A 14120-nucleotide genomic window follows, 5' to 3' on the forward strand; every position below is an offset into this window, starting at 1 on the left:
CAATCAATGATTGCCATGTCAAGCAATCATAATGTCAAATCTTCTTGATCCTGTCAAGATGTCCAAATCCAGGACCATGGATTGAAATTAGTGTTGACTTCACAGATTTGCCCACAGGTGAACACCTACTTGTTGTCACTGGTGACTACAGCAGATTCCCAATCGTGTAATTAGTTACATCAATTTCAACGAAAGCAGTCATCCCAAAGCTTGACCAGATATTTGCCTTGTTTGGAATCCCTCAAATGGTACGAACTGACAATGGATTCCCATTCAACAGCGATGAGTTCAGTAAATTCGCCAACTACCTAGGGTTCACTCAGGAAAATCACACCCCGTTGGCCAAGAGCTAATGGTGAAGTTGAGAAATTTAGGCGAACTGTGAAAAAAGTGATACGTACAGCTACAGCTGAGAACAAGTCATGGAAGAGCTATATCACTTGCTTCGCAACTACAGAGTGACACCTTACTCGACTACTGGAAAACCTCCAGCTACACTCATTTTTGCACAGCCAATGCACACACATCTACCTGAGCTACCCTGGGGAGCTAACGATCAACATGTACACAAATGCAATCGAGAACAGAAGGAGCGAATGAAAGTAAATGCAGAGCGAAACATGAAATTTAGAGCTAGACCGCTAAAGCAGGAGATAAAGTACTCGTGAAATATGATGGTTACATTAGAAAACAAACAATCCCCTTATGACATCCAACCATTTGTTGTGCCCAACACAAAAGGTTCAATGATCACTGCTAAGCGCGGTTCACAAATCATCACAAGAAATGTGTCATTCTTCAAAGGACGGAAAACACCATTTGCAAGCGTTGAATCCGATTCCGATATCGACACCTCAGATGAAGAACGAGTCAAATGAGACTACGTCTGATGTCAGACGATATCCTACTCGTGAGAAAAGGTGCTCACCATACTTAAGTGACTATATTATGAGATTAACTTTATGTTTATCGTTTAGTTTTAGAAACAAACCATTGAAACATGTTATGTCTCTCATTTACTAAGGTGGTGAGGGATGTAGTGTTGTAGTGTTTTGAAATTGCAATTGCATTGTGTACTCTAGAGGCTGCTGTAGAACACACATGCTAGCAAAGAGAAAGTGAAACTAAAACAGAAAAAAAGGAGCCTTTATGTTCAGCTGCTGCTGTTTTTGTCTCTCTGTCTATACCTCATAATCCTATACCAAACTCGACTAAGCCTCACTCAAGTCCCGAGGGACATCACACTCCCCATCTTCCTATTTCTGCTCTCGCTAGCGTATGGCACTGGGAGCAATCCAGAAATTACTACCCTCAAGGTCCTATTTTTGAAGTTCCTCCCTAACTACTGAAAATCTGACCGTAGGATCTCAATACCTGCCCTCTCTATGTCGTTGGTATCGACGTGTACTACAACTTCTGGCTCACACCCTTCCCCCTGCAGAATATTCTGCACCTTCTTTGTGATGTGCTTTACCCTGGCATCAGGGAGGTAACATATCAAGTGGGACTCAGACTGACAGTTACAGAAATGCCTGTCTGTCTCCCTAACTATGGAATCTCCTGTCATGACTGCATTTCTACTCTTTGCTGTTTTATCCAGTGCAGTCCCTTGCCCATTGGTACCATGGTCTGGACTGCCCCCCTTCAAGGTGCCATCAATCCCAGCAATCTCCAAGGATTAGTACCTGTTTGAGAGTGACACACACCCAGAAGATCCCTGCCCTTCCTGCTCTTTTAAAAAAATTATTTCATGGAATGTGGGCATTGCTGGCAAGGTCAGCATTTATTGCCCATCCCTAATTGCCCTTGACAAGTAAGTGGCTTGCTAAACCATTTCAGAGAGCAGTTAAGAGTCAACCACATTGCTGTGGGTCTGGAGTCACAGGTAGGCCAGACCAGGTAAGGACAGCAGATTTCCTTCCCTAAAGGACAGTAGTGAACCAGCTGGGTTTTTACAGCAATCAATGATAATTTCATTGCACCATTACTGAGACTAGTTTTCAATTCCAGATTTTTATTAATTGATTTTAAATTCCACCATCTGCTGTGGTGGGATTTCAACCAGTCCTTCCAGGGAATTAGCCTGGGTCTCTGGATTACTAGTTCAGTGGCACCCAACTACAATCCTGAACTCTCTCTGCTTATAGGGTGATCACCTCCTAGAATGTACGATCCAGGAAACACTCAGCATCCCTGATGCTGTGCAGTGACTGCAGTTGCCCCTCAAACAGCTGGTGACGCTTCCCACATGAAGTGTCCTGAGGTTCCCACATGGTGCAGGAAGTGCAAGGAACAGGTCTCAGCTGCCCATCCATGATCTAAAAAATAACTCTATTCCCTGTTTTAAATCTAGTTAGTACCTTGTTTAAACTATTAATTTTAATTAATGCCTCTATACCTGCTCTGCGTGAATACTCATTACTAATTCACTTACTCCCATTGAAATTTCTAATTTTCTGACTCTTAGTTTAAACGAATGCCCTAGTTTAGAGAGAAAAAGAGAAATACGCACCAACTAATCACTTACCTGCTTTTGTGTGATGTCACATTTTGATTCTTTTTCTTTTTTTTCCTCAAATGCAGTCAGTCCTCTCCAAGCCCCTTAGCTCTTTATCCCCCCAGCAGTCTTGCTCAGTTGTCACTCTCGCTGTTAGTCTCAGGCCTGCCTGCTCTGCTGCTGCTCTTTATGCCCCCCAGCAGTCTTGATCAGTTATCGCTCTCGCTGTTAGTCTCGGGCCTGCCTGCTCTGCCGCCGCTCTTTATCCTCCCAGCAGTCTTGCTCAGTTGTCACTCTCGTTGCTAGTCTCGGGCCCGCTCTGCCGCCGCTCTTTATTCCCCCTAGCAGTCTTGATCAGTTATCGCTCTCGTTGCTAGTCTCGGGCCTGCTCTGCCGCCGCTCTTTATTCCCCACTGCTGGTCTTGCTCAGCTCTTGACCTCACTGCTGTTTGAATTTATATATTTCAAAAATACAAAGACAAAAAGTGCTGCATGATGTTTTTGCCCACTGATAGTGGTGCTTTTAATTGCCCTAACTTTTTTAGCTGTCCTTAGGGCAGAACTAGCAGTTAAGTACCCCAGGTTTATGCAATTAATTAATTCAATGCCAAGCTTATCGGCGAGATTGCAACAGCGCATTATGTGGAGATGTAGGGTTTCTTTAACTGCAACTTCTGGATTCCATGTTGCAGGATCGGAATCCTCTCCAACTGGGAAGATTTATGGAACATAAAATTCAAAAAAACCAAGCTGTACAGGCTGGGCAGCAAGGGGTTAATTTGGACACTTAGTAAAAGTCAGTGGCTCATCAAAAGGGATTCAAACATTGACGGAGTGCTATCATGGAACAACGATACCAGAGGTAAGTCATTACTTGCCATTGACTAATGCAATTAAGAGACTGATTACCCTGCACAATGGTACAAAGGACATGCTATTGATAAGATAATAAGCCCACCATCACAGACAATCGTACTGGATAACTATGAGTGATTCCTCTCAAAGAGAGCGATGAGACATTCACACCTTTCATCAATCTCGGAGCCAGGTGCTTTTACCTTGTTGCCTCAAGACAGCAGGATCGTTCAAACGATATGAGAGTTATTAGTTTTGTCTGGGTCATTTCTTCCACAGAAGGACTGTATTGTTGCACCCAGTATGAGCTGGTCATAATTCGTCTGGACTACGCATGGAATAAACTAAAGGGTGTTACCTGCTGACACTGCCCAACATGAACAATAGGAAATATGTCTTAAATCCTGAGTCATTTTATTATAAAAAGGCACATCAGAGTGACTGTACTGCTGTCGGAAGGAGGGTAAAGAGTGGTCACCTTGACTCAGGACCTACAATCAACACCGGACTGACCAGCCAATGTCTGGGATTGTAAGTGTTTCAGCCAAATTGTAGTGATGTTGGTCTGAGGGCTTGGGACAAAAGCGTAGTGCTTTTGCCTGTAATTTGTAAGTGGAGAGCCAAGTTGCAGTGACTTGGTTTGGGTAACTGGAAACAGTGGTCAATCGCCGAAGGGCTCAGCTGGGAATTGGGGGTGTCAATTTTAAGCTACTGCAGGAGGATTTTGTACTGAGGACAGTTTGTTTTATTTCTTTTCAATTAACCAGTATTAGGGATATAAATTTATGGTTAAGCCAAACCCTGCGTCGTGTACAATTTTGTTCTTGTAATTGCTAAAGTCTAAGAACTATCGTAAGGGGGTATGGGAACGGAACCTCTTACAATGTTTAACTTCAGTGAGGATGCCAGAAGTCAGACTTACCCTATAATAGCAGCAATCACTGATAGCCTCACTGCTATTATTACAGGAAAATCCAGGCCATCATAATCACAGTGCTTAATTACCAGAATGCTGATTAAATCTATGGTTCATGAGCAACGTTTCCTCTAGTTTCAATTTGTTGTACGCGGCCTATTCAAGCACGCGGGCTCTTTAAATCTTTTTGCATGGTAGTGCACGCGTGGTGACTTAAGGGGCTGACTTGCGCTTGGCCTGCGTGGGAACTGTCAGGTTGCGGCACAGCTTAGAGGGAACACCAGTCATAAGTAGTTTTCAAGTTCTGGATGATTATCAGGATGAATTAATTACATAAATTGCAAAATAGTAAGTTTATTTATATTTGAGTTAGAAGAATAAACCTACAACAAAGAATACTTCTTGGTGTACCAGAATATAGTTTATTTTCATGTGTGTAGCGGCCAAATAATTAGCTATAGTCAGCTTCATCTAGTGCACAGTCTTAACTGAAGTACATGGTTTACATATTTTAACTTTAAGAAATTTTAAGAATTGGAAATCATGTTAAATGTGCCAAGAAATTCACAATTTTTAAATTTAACTATGCTCCCACACCAATGAGAAAGTACTTGCAATACTGAAGAACAAAATTAAATCTGAAATTACATGAATTTAATCAACACATTCTATATATACTGTTAAATTATGACTGATGCTTGCTTCTTTACTGTTTTCAATAATTTGGTGTGATATAACCAACACCTAAGCATGTCCACAAACAACTTTAAAGAATGGAATAAAAATGCATCATTGCATCCTGAGCAAGAAATACACTTGCACTGTTTACAGTGTGCGGAAGATTCACAAAACAGTAATGCATACAACTTAGGTAGCTCAGGAGGTGGACAGCACCTGTCCTTTACCACAAATAAACCAGTTAAATTATCCTTGCAATGAACAATATGTATTATTCCTTTGGAGAAATTTTCAAATAAATTTTATGGCGATTTATAAAAAATAGTGTAGAGATTTAACTGACATTTCACATGGAATTAGAAAGTTAGGAGACAAGAGCTACCTAAACCTATGGTGGGAGAGTGATAACAGACCTCCTGTATAAGGGTTCTTAATACATAAACAAATCCAACAGTTGGCCTGGATTTCACAACATGGTGCCCAAATTTGTTCTGGAAACAGGGAGGGATGTTTGTGATTAGACATTCAATTCTAGTGACAGTTTGTGTCGTGCAATGCTGCTGTGCAGAACAGAATCTAAAAGTAAAAATGTAAATTTGCAGTCATCTTGAATATACAGCTCATAAAAAAATCCAAACTGTATCCACACATCCCACAATTATTCTTTACAATAACTCCACAAATGTAAAAAAAAAAGCTAGTATAATTTCAGTTGACAAATACTTCTGATGCCACATACAATAAATTTTATTTTGTGATGAAATACTCCCTGGAATGGTAGTTTAGTTAGCCACATCAGTAATGACAGCATCCCTCCACAAATCATTTACCCAGAGAACCTACTCACAGGCAAAACCTTTAACTTCTACACTACTTGACATACTTTACATAACCTTTAATTTTTCTTCAGTAACTATCACAGATGCACACATCCGAAAGAAATTTCTTACAGCCACAAAAGGGCATTAAGGCACAATCATAATAAAAAAAATACAGTTGAGGACATCCAGCAATATTCATTAATTGTGTCAGAACATTTTTAACTTCACAACTTCTCTAAAGATAAAAGCACTTGTGTATTCTGTAGGCATATCTGTTTTCACAGACATGCAATTTGGTCTGGCATGAATGGACTCCAGTCCACTGAACTGAAAATGAGTTACTAACAAAAGTAAAACCTTAGATCAGCTCAGGTTCAGAATTCTGTAACAGATGGTTCTGCTACTTCATGACTAATCTCAACCCAGTTGACTAGGTTCAGATACATTCTTAATACTAGATGAACTTCACAAACTGATGATAAATGCACATAACTGTATCTTGTACTTGATGCAGAATACTTGACGACACAACAATTAAAACACAATAAATATCTTTAACAGTAAAAAAATGGTCAAATCCAAGTAAAATTATTTCTATTTCCCCATATTTTACTTTCTCTCCCCCCCGCCCCCCCCAGAAACACTCAAAAATACTTTGCTTTTGCACTGCACTATGTTGGAAGAACCAATGCGAGACTGAGAAAACTATCAAGACACAGGTCTAATGTTTCCATGCTGCAGCTGTTTTGGGAGGTTTATTGAGTGGAGTTAGTATTTCTACAGGGAGTAGTAGAAGTACATTAATTTTACTGCCTTAATGACAGATGAAGAAGATGGAAGATGAATGACTACTTATAGATTGTGGACAATGCAGCTTTAAAACAGTTCTTGCTTCATTTTTTTTTTAAAGTGCTAGAAGCTAAAGTCTCAAAGGATTTCAAAGAAAGGCACTTAGTACTGCAGCTTCCAGAAAATAATCTGTTTATCTTCTCCTCCTGTTATGATGCTGCTGCATTGCTCATTCATCCAAATACAGGTTACAGCATCTGACAAAAACAAAAGAAAACCAATTATGTTAAATGATGTTTAAAAAAAAAAACTAATTCCTTTGGCAATTTGCAATGTTCAAACATGGGCATTATGTAGCAGTTAAATAAAATAAATTGCACGGACTGAGATATGAAGCAGTCGAGCTTTTTATTTTAAAATATCACATTTTATCAGCTTATTTCCAAAATCATTGCTCAAAATTAACATGGTTCTCAGAACTAGACTGATGCCTCATTATTCAATTTTACTACATTCAAAGTCCAGTACTATATAACTGTATTTTGACTAAGCACCGACTTGAAAGATGATCAGCCAACTGAGATGTCTAATTGAAAAGTTGCAACAAAACTGCAGTTAGACAATCGCAGAGTGCTATCATTAATATAACTGGGATACAATCCAACCCCACAAGGATAAGGCTGATTCATTTGTACGGGATTAAATTGTGATAAAAAAGATTATGATCTTATCCTGTATCATTAGTAATTAAATCTGATGACAAAAAAAACTTCACAAGCAATTAATGGGTACTGCAAGGTCAATGAAACACTCCAGGCATCATAATTTCTCTTGGGAATAGGTGACACATGGAGCCAAAATCATGGTTTTGTTTTATTACATTTATACAATGAGTGGATTTGACTGCATAACTTGGGCATTATGCCATGTGTGCCATGTCTAGTTGAATACACAAGATCTGTGTAGTGTTTTATTTATGGGACAACATATTGGAACTTCCTCCATATCACTACTGACACTCACCATTATGATTCACATACCATTACTGGCCAAGGTATCAGACAGTGATCAGTGCCTGTGGAATTATACCCCAGCAACAGTTTCAGGACACAGTAGAGGGGGAAAAATGATAGCAAAATAAGCCTGTTCCTCTTGATTAGAACTATTTAGGGAAGGTATATTTATTTGTAGCGTTAGGATGTCAGTGTCAGAGGAGGGTATAAAGTATGTCTTATGAATGAGATGAGCTTTGAAAAGTCACAAGGTTGGTTGAAAGAGAAACTATAAAGATATGGATTGCAGTCTAGGATACAGGGCCAGGGAGAGGCTTATCTTGGTGAGCAAGGGAAAGGAGAGAAGCAGCTAAACAGATGGTCTCTCTTGGTGACAAAGAGGTCCTTGAGCTCCTCACACTTCTTGTAAGAGGTGAAGGGAAAGGATGATGGGGTTTAAGACAGTCATACAGAAAAGAAGCCAGGGTTATTGTCCCTCTCCAGGATGATCCTAGAAGAATGGATAGCTTTGGAAGAAGAGCCTCATATGGTCCAGCCAGATCTGGTAATGACTGAGAGAATTGCAAGCCAGATAAGCTCACATCTGCACTTCTTGTAATTGAGGAAGTGAAAATGAGGGCCATACCTGAGGAATGAACAGGACTGGAGACAACAAAGAATTTGTTAGGGACAAGACCAGCAGAAGTAGAGATGAGCAAATCAATAGCTGCAAAGGTATTGTGAATGGAAGGTAAAAAGCCAGGCAGTAGGGAGTTTGAAAGTACATTTGTAAGCTATTTGCAGAAATTTTTTCTCTCCCAGTGGCAGTTGTAGAAGGAAATGGGGTTGGAAGTGGGTAGGGAGATGTGGGTGGTGAAGGATACAAGAAAACGATCACTATCATTGAAAGAAAACAGGCCACTGGAAACCTGTTGTCCTTACCTAGTCGGGCCTGTATGTGACTTCTGTCCCACACAAATGTGATTCACTCTTAGCTGCTCTCTGAAGTGGCCTCTAAAACAAGCAACTTAGTTATATTAAACTGCTACTTTCACATCACAAGCTGCAGTGGCTCAAGAAGGTGCCCCACGACCACCTTCTCTGGGTAACTGGGTCTTGCTAGCAACACTGACATCACAAGAATTATTTACTTATTTTTAAAAGGGTGGTTATCCCAGAAAGAAGTGAAAGGGTGACCAAAAGTCACTGCTGGCCACTAAGGCAAACAGTCCATGAAGGTTAGGCAATTCTTTTCCTATTTTTGGGTTGTTTAAACACAAAGGTATGAAAGTATCTCTCCACTAAAGGAAGTTTATTTCACCTTATAGTGGCTTGCTGCCTATGAAGTTGTCCGTGTTAAGGGATGGTTCTTTGATTTTTTTTCTAGGAAAATGTTCCAGCGCTTTCAATCTGTTCTCCAAACTCTGAAAATGGAGTCTTAACTACTTCAATTGGTGCTCAAGAAGACCCAAGATATGGAGCAGGACACCCTGCTTGGGGTTGTGAGTACCAGAAAGGCAAATACTACCCCAAAATCAGTAGCTGGTACACAGCTTCCAAACTGAACCTCTAGTCAGATCACCATTAGTACCATTCCAAGGTACAACTTTTCCCTTAGAACTTCGGAGCAGATATTCTTACTTACATAATTCTCCACAGCATCTATTGACAGAGATGCTATGGTTAACAGCTGGAAGACTGTTGTATCATGGAGGAATCTAATGTTTCTTTTCAGGCATACAGAAAGATATAGATCTGGTCTTGTCTGGTATTCTTGAAAGAAAATTAATCCCGCAACCAATTATGATAGTATTCCAAGTTAGAGAACTCTTTCTGACCCAGAATGGTGTTGACGTTTTAGTTAGATTTGGACTGTACCCAATTCCAAAGGCTAGGAATTTCTTTGGAGCTACTCCCAGTCCGTCGCCATAACTTTGCCAACATAAATCTCACAACAAAATCTGAAAATATATATAACTTGTGACACTGAAACATCCTGGTTATTGATGCTTCATAAACTGATCAATTCCAAAGCAGAAAAGTCCTTTTCATTTTGTTTGAAATGAAGACCTCGATACAGTTTACAGAGGGAAAAAAAACTAGATACTGAGGGAGGGAGTTATTAAATGCAGTAATGGAAAATGATTACGTGACTTCAGAGAGTACGACTGACCACCCTAAGTTAAACAACAAGGAAAAGTGACATATTTTGGCTAAGGAAATATATAAAACCAATGCTGAGGTCATACCTGAATGTGCAAGAATTCTTTCAGTAGTTTTTGCTGCCATCAGATCCCATACTATAAGTTCACCAGACTGGCTGCCTGAAAGAACAGTGTTTCCATCCCAGCAAAAACACCTGTAAATGGAGCTTTGTAATTTATTTTTTATCTCTCATGTTTATTTCATAGCAAAATATAATCTTCAACTCAAAAAATATTCTATCTTTCACAGAGCATGGCACTTCTATTGCTTTTTTCATATAAATTCCATATTCTATGTGTCATGCTAGACCCCCACCTGCCAAGAATGAGGCACATCAATTTTGTCATGAACATTGATTTTTAATTGTTACTGGAGTGAAGAAAGGACTTGTTAAACAGATCAGCCGTGGCTGGAAAAAAACATTTACATACTAACAGACATTGAAGGTGAGGAAGCGCATTCCAGGGCCTGCTAAGGAGGATAAAATGCACTAGGGCCAGGACTGGTTAAACCAGCTGGTCACATGACTACCTGGCTGTTCAAGGGTTTTCTTTTGAACTGGTCACAGAGAGTTGGAAGTCAGAGTGTCTGTTTGTTCCTGCCTGCTCCCATTTCTTTCTCACAAGCTTCTGAATCCACTGAAGACATATGAACCCCAAGAGAGAAAAGTCTCCTACAGCGAACACGGTTTAAGAAGAATACTGGGCCCCAATGAAAAGCAAGATCTATCTGCAATCAAGGACTCTACAGTGAGCTCAAAGAACCATAACAAAAGTCTTCAGATATTGCCTCAAACTTTTCCACATTATTTTTCTTCTGCTCTTTTCTGTCGCTATTTGCATGTGTATCATGTATACATGCTAGCCTGGGGCACATCATGTATTCATAGGCGTTAACCGAATTAAAGTTAAGTTTAATAAATTTCAACTTTTCTTCTTTAAACTTAAGAAAGCCTGTTTTTGCTGGTTTCTTTCTTATAATTGGAAAGCGGTGAACAAGGATTCACCAAGGGGGAGCTAAAAACAGTGTGTTTAAAAATGAAACCCTGTTAAAGTAAGACCAGGTGAAGGCTGAAAGTGACCCCTGGACACTTTTCTCACCTGGTCATAGCATATGTTACTGTAACAGTATTTTTTTTTTACCTTTGTTGCTGATCTGTGGGCAAAGAAGAGATCAACATCCCTGTCTGTACATCAATAACTTTAAGACAACAATCTTCTCCTGCACTGAGAACGTGTCGACTATCTGCAATTAAGTCATATGTAAGTTTGATCACATATCAGAACTTTACTGAAATAAGACAGTTAGACAATAAACTTTCAAACTGTCTTTCATTATATCAACATAAGCTCAAGTTGCATTTTAAAAAAAGTAACCATACTGCTAAAAGTGTGGTAATCAAAGACAGGTAATAAGTAAGTGTTCTGCGAAATTATTTAACAATGTACATTACAGTAATCATAATTTAGAAGACATCCGGCTCAGAAAGGCTTTACCTTAATGGTACAGAAAGGAGTTGTTTATATACATCACTCATAATTAAAGCAAACCATCATGCACCTGAAAAGCATTCCACAATGTAAGACTACGTAATAAGGTTTACATTTGATAAATACTTTTAAGCCAGAAACATACCAGGGCTGAATGCAACATCATTGACAGTGCCTAAATGACAATGGACTTGATGTAAAACAGTTAAGGTGGTGAGGTCCCAAATACTAACAGTCCCTTCCTTGTTGCCCGAAACAAGCATTGTGCCTATAGGATTCAGGCTGATGGTATTTACCTGTCAAAGAAAAATTCAAACTAAATTACTTTCATCCTAATTAGCACGAGCCCAGAATTTCCCTTCATGCAAAACACCCAAAAAGAAACACTAAAGCAGGTAAGGCTTGACAGCTACTTCAAACATATTTAACTTTTAAAACAATTCTAAAATCTGTCTGGCACCACAAAATCAATCAATGGAGTTTGAATAGTTGTTGAGCACTTCAGGTTATACAGGTTCATCTACAGTTTTTGCTTTAAAATAAACAAGTGTATTATTTGCCAGGAGAATAGAGCCTTGTATCTAAATCTGAAGGAATTTATAATCACCATGCAGTGGCTAGCTTCCTAATCAGGACTCTATAGTTTTACTTTTAAAAGTTCCTGTCATCTTCCCCCTGCTTTGAGCAACATGGATGCTGAGAATCAAAATAAACCATAAAATCATTATTTATCAGCATGGTCTTCTTAAGGCTACTAGACTATTCAGCATTTCTTCATTTTCCAGCACAGGATACGTAAGAAAAGTTTATGATGTGATAGGTGAACCCTTTCTCACCTCTAGCTTTCTATCCCTTCTCAGTGTTGTAAACTTCTTGTTTCATTCTGTTTCTGAAATCTCTTTTCTGGCACTTTTCAAATATTGTATCCTACATACACTTCCTTCTCACTGTTGAATGCAAGACTCATCACATGACCTGGGTGGCACAGTGGTTAGCACCACAGCCTCACAGCTCCAGCGACCCGAGTTCGGTTCTGGGTACTGCCTTTGCGGAGTTTGCAAGTTCTCCCTGTGACCGCATGGGTTTCCGCCGGGTGCTCCGGTTTCCTCCCACAGCCAAAGACTTGCAGGTTGCTAGGTAAATTGACCATTGTAAATTGCCCCTAGTGTAGATAGGTGGTAGGAGAATGGTGGGATAAAAACAAGAAATGCTGGAACCACTCAGCAGGTCTGGCAGCATCTGTAAAAAGAGAAGCAGAGTTAACGTTTCGGGTCGGTGACCCTTCTTCGGAGAATGGTGGGGATGTGGTAGGGAATATGGGATTAATGTAGGATTAGTATAAATGGGTGGTTGTTGGTCGGCGCAGACTCGGTGGGCCGAAGGGCCTGTTTCAGTGCTGTATCTCTCTATGACTCTATGACCTTAAACACATTCCATCTCATGACCTCAGCAATGAAATTCGACTTTCCTCCACATTCCCTTCCTCTTACAATGTAGATGCTCTTATAAGTCAAATTTGGTGGAGTGTAATTACTATTTTCTGACTTAGCTTCTGCTCTTTCCAACCTTGAAGGCACTCGCTTCTGCTCTTTCCAACCTTGAAGGCACTATTGGCCTTGGCCCTTCATCTGACATTTTTCATCTAAATTATCAGCCTGGTAGGCAGCAGGGTAAAAGCACTTTAAGTACAAAAGAATAAGTTGGAAGAGGGAGATAGTGCTTGCGGGGGTGGGGGAGTGAGAGATAACTTTTTTAAATAAAGGGAGAATATGAGACAGAACTATTATTATGTAGTGATCATGGGTCATTTCAAATACTAGTTTAAGAAGCTGAAACATTTACAGTAATTTATTGATAGGAAATACACGACAACACAATCTAATAAATTTGCCTAATTAATTTTGTGTCAGATTAACTCAGTCGATAGTTCCCCTGCCTCTGAGTCAGTAGGTTGCGGGTTCAAGTCTATTTCAGGACTTGAGTACATAACTTTGGCTGGCACTTCAGTGCAGTAATAAAGAACTATTCTATTGACAGATGTGCTATTCTTCAGATGAGACAATCAAGGCTCATATGCCTGCCCCTGTAGTTTGGAGTAGATATCAAAGATCCATGGCACTTTTTGAAGAACAGATCTCTCAGTATCCTGGACAATATTCTTTTCTCAATCAAGATAGGAACATAGGAACAAGAGTAGGCCATTCAGCCCCTCAAGCCTGTCCCACCATCCAATAAGATCATGAATGATCTGCAAGCTAACTCCATATACCTGCCTTTGTTCCATATTCTTTAATACCATTAGCAAGCAAAAATCTATCAATCTCACTTTTAAAATTAACAATCGATCTAGCATCAATCGTTGTTTGCAGAAAAGACTTCTATACTTCTACCACCCTTTGCATGAACAAGCGTTTCCTAATTTTACTTCAGTAAGTTCTGCCTCTAATCTTTTGACTATGCCCCCTGGTCCTAGACCCACATAATAATTTCTCCAAATCTACCTCATCGGTTTCTTTGACTCTATGACTCTATAAATTCCAGGGAATATAACCTTAGTTTGTTTAATCTCTCCACGTAGCTTAATCCTTGAAGTCCAGATATCATTCTAGTAAATCTATGCTGCATTCCCTCCAAGGTCAGTATCTCCATCCTACGGTGTGATGCCCAGACTGCTCATAGTACTCCAAGGTGTGGTCTAACCAGGGCTTTGTATAGCTAAATCATGATTTCTACTCCCTTGTATTCTAGTCCTCTGGATATAAAGGCTGGAATTCCATTAGCCTTTTTGATTATTTTCTGTATCTCTTTCTGATATCAGATATATCTGATATTTTAATGATCCCCCAAGTCTCTTTTGACCTCCACTGTTTCTAGCTC

The 14120-nt window shown here is 39.7% G+C and overlaps 1 protein-coding gene across 3 annotated transcripts in view; it reads right to left on the bottom strand.

Annotated features, from left to right (window-relative positions):
- Nucleotides 1-4606: 4606 nt before the first annotated feature.
- The window catches only part of nsmaf (neutral sphingomyelinase (N-SMase) activation associated factor), a 116702-nt gene continuing 107188 nt past the window's right edge, over nucleotides 4607-14120 (bottom strand). For all 3 annotated transcript variants that reach the window (XM_068031884.1, XM_068031883.1, XM_068031881.1), the window contains 4 exons: nucleotides 11389-11539; nucleotides 10896-10998; nucleotides 9798-9907; nucleotides 4607-6813 (listed from right to left, as the gene is read on the bottom strand). In XM_068031884.1, coding sequence (XP_067887985.1) covers nucleotides 6719-6813; nucleotides 9798-9907; nucleotides 10896-10998; nucleotides 11389-11539 — 459 coding nt within the window. In that variant the 3' untranslated portion in view covers nucleotides 4607-6718. The remainder of the gene's footprint in view (nucleotides 6814-9797; nucleotides 9908-10895; nucleotides 10999-11388; nucleotides 11540-14120) is intronic.

The sequence above is a fragment of the Heterodontus francisci genome, chromosome 5 (assembly GCF_036365525.1).
Source record: "Heterodontus francisci isolate sHetFra1 chromosome 5, sHetFra1.hap1, whole genome shotgun sequence".
NCBI classification, from domain to species: Eukaryota; Metazoa; Chordata; class Chondrichthyes; order Heterodontiformes; family Heterodontidae; genus Heterodontus; species Heterodontus francisci.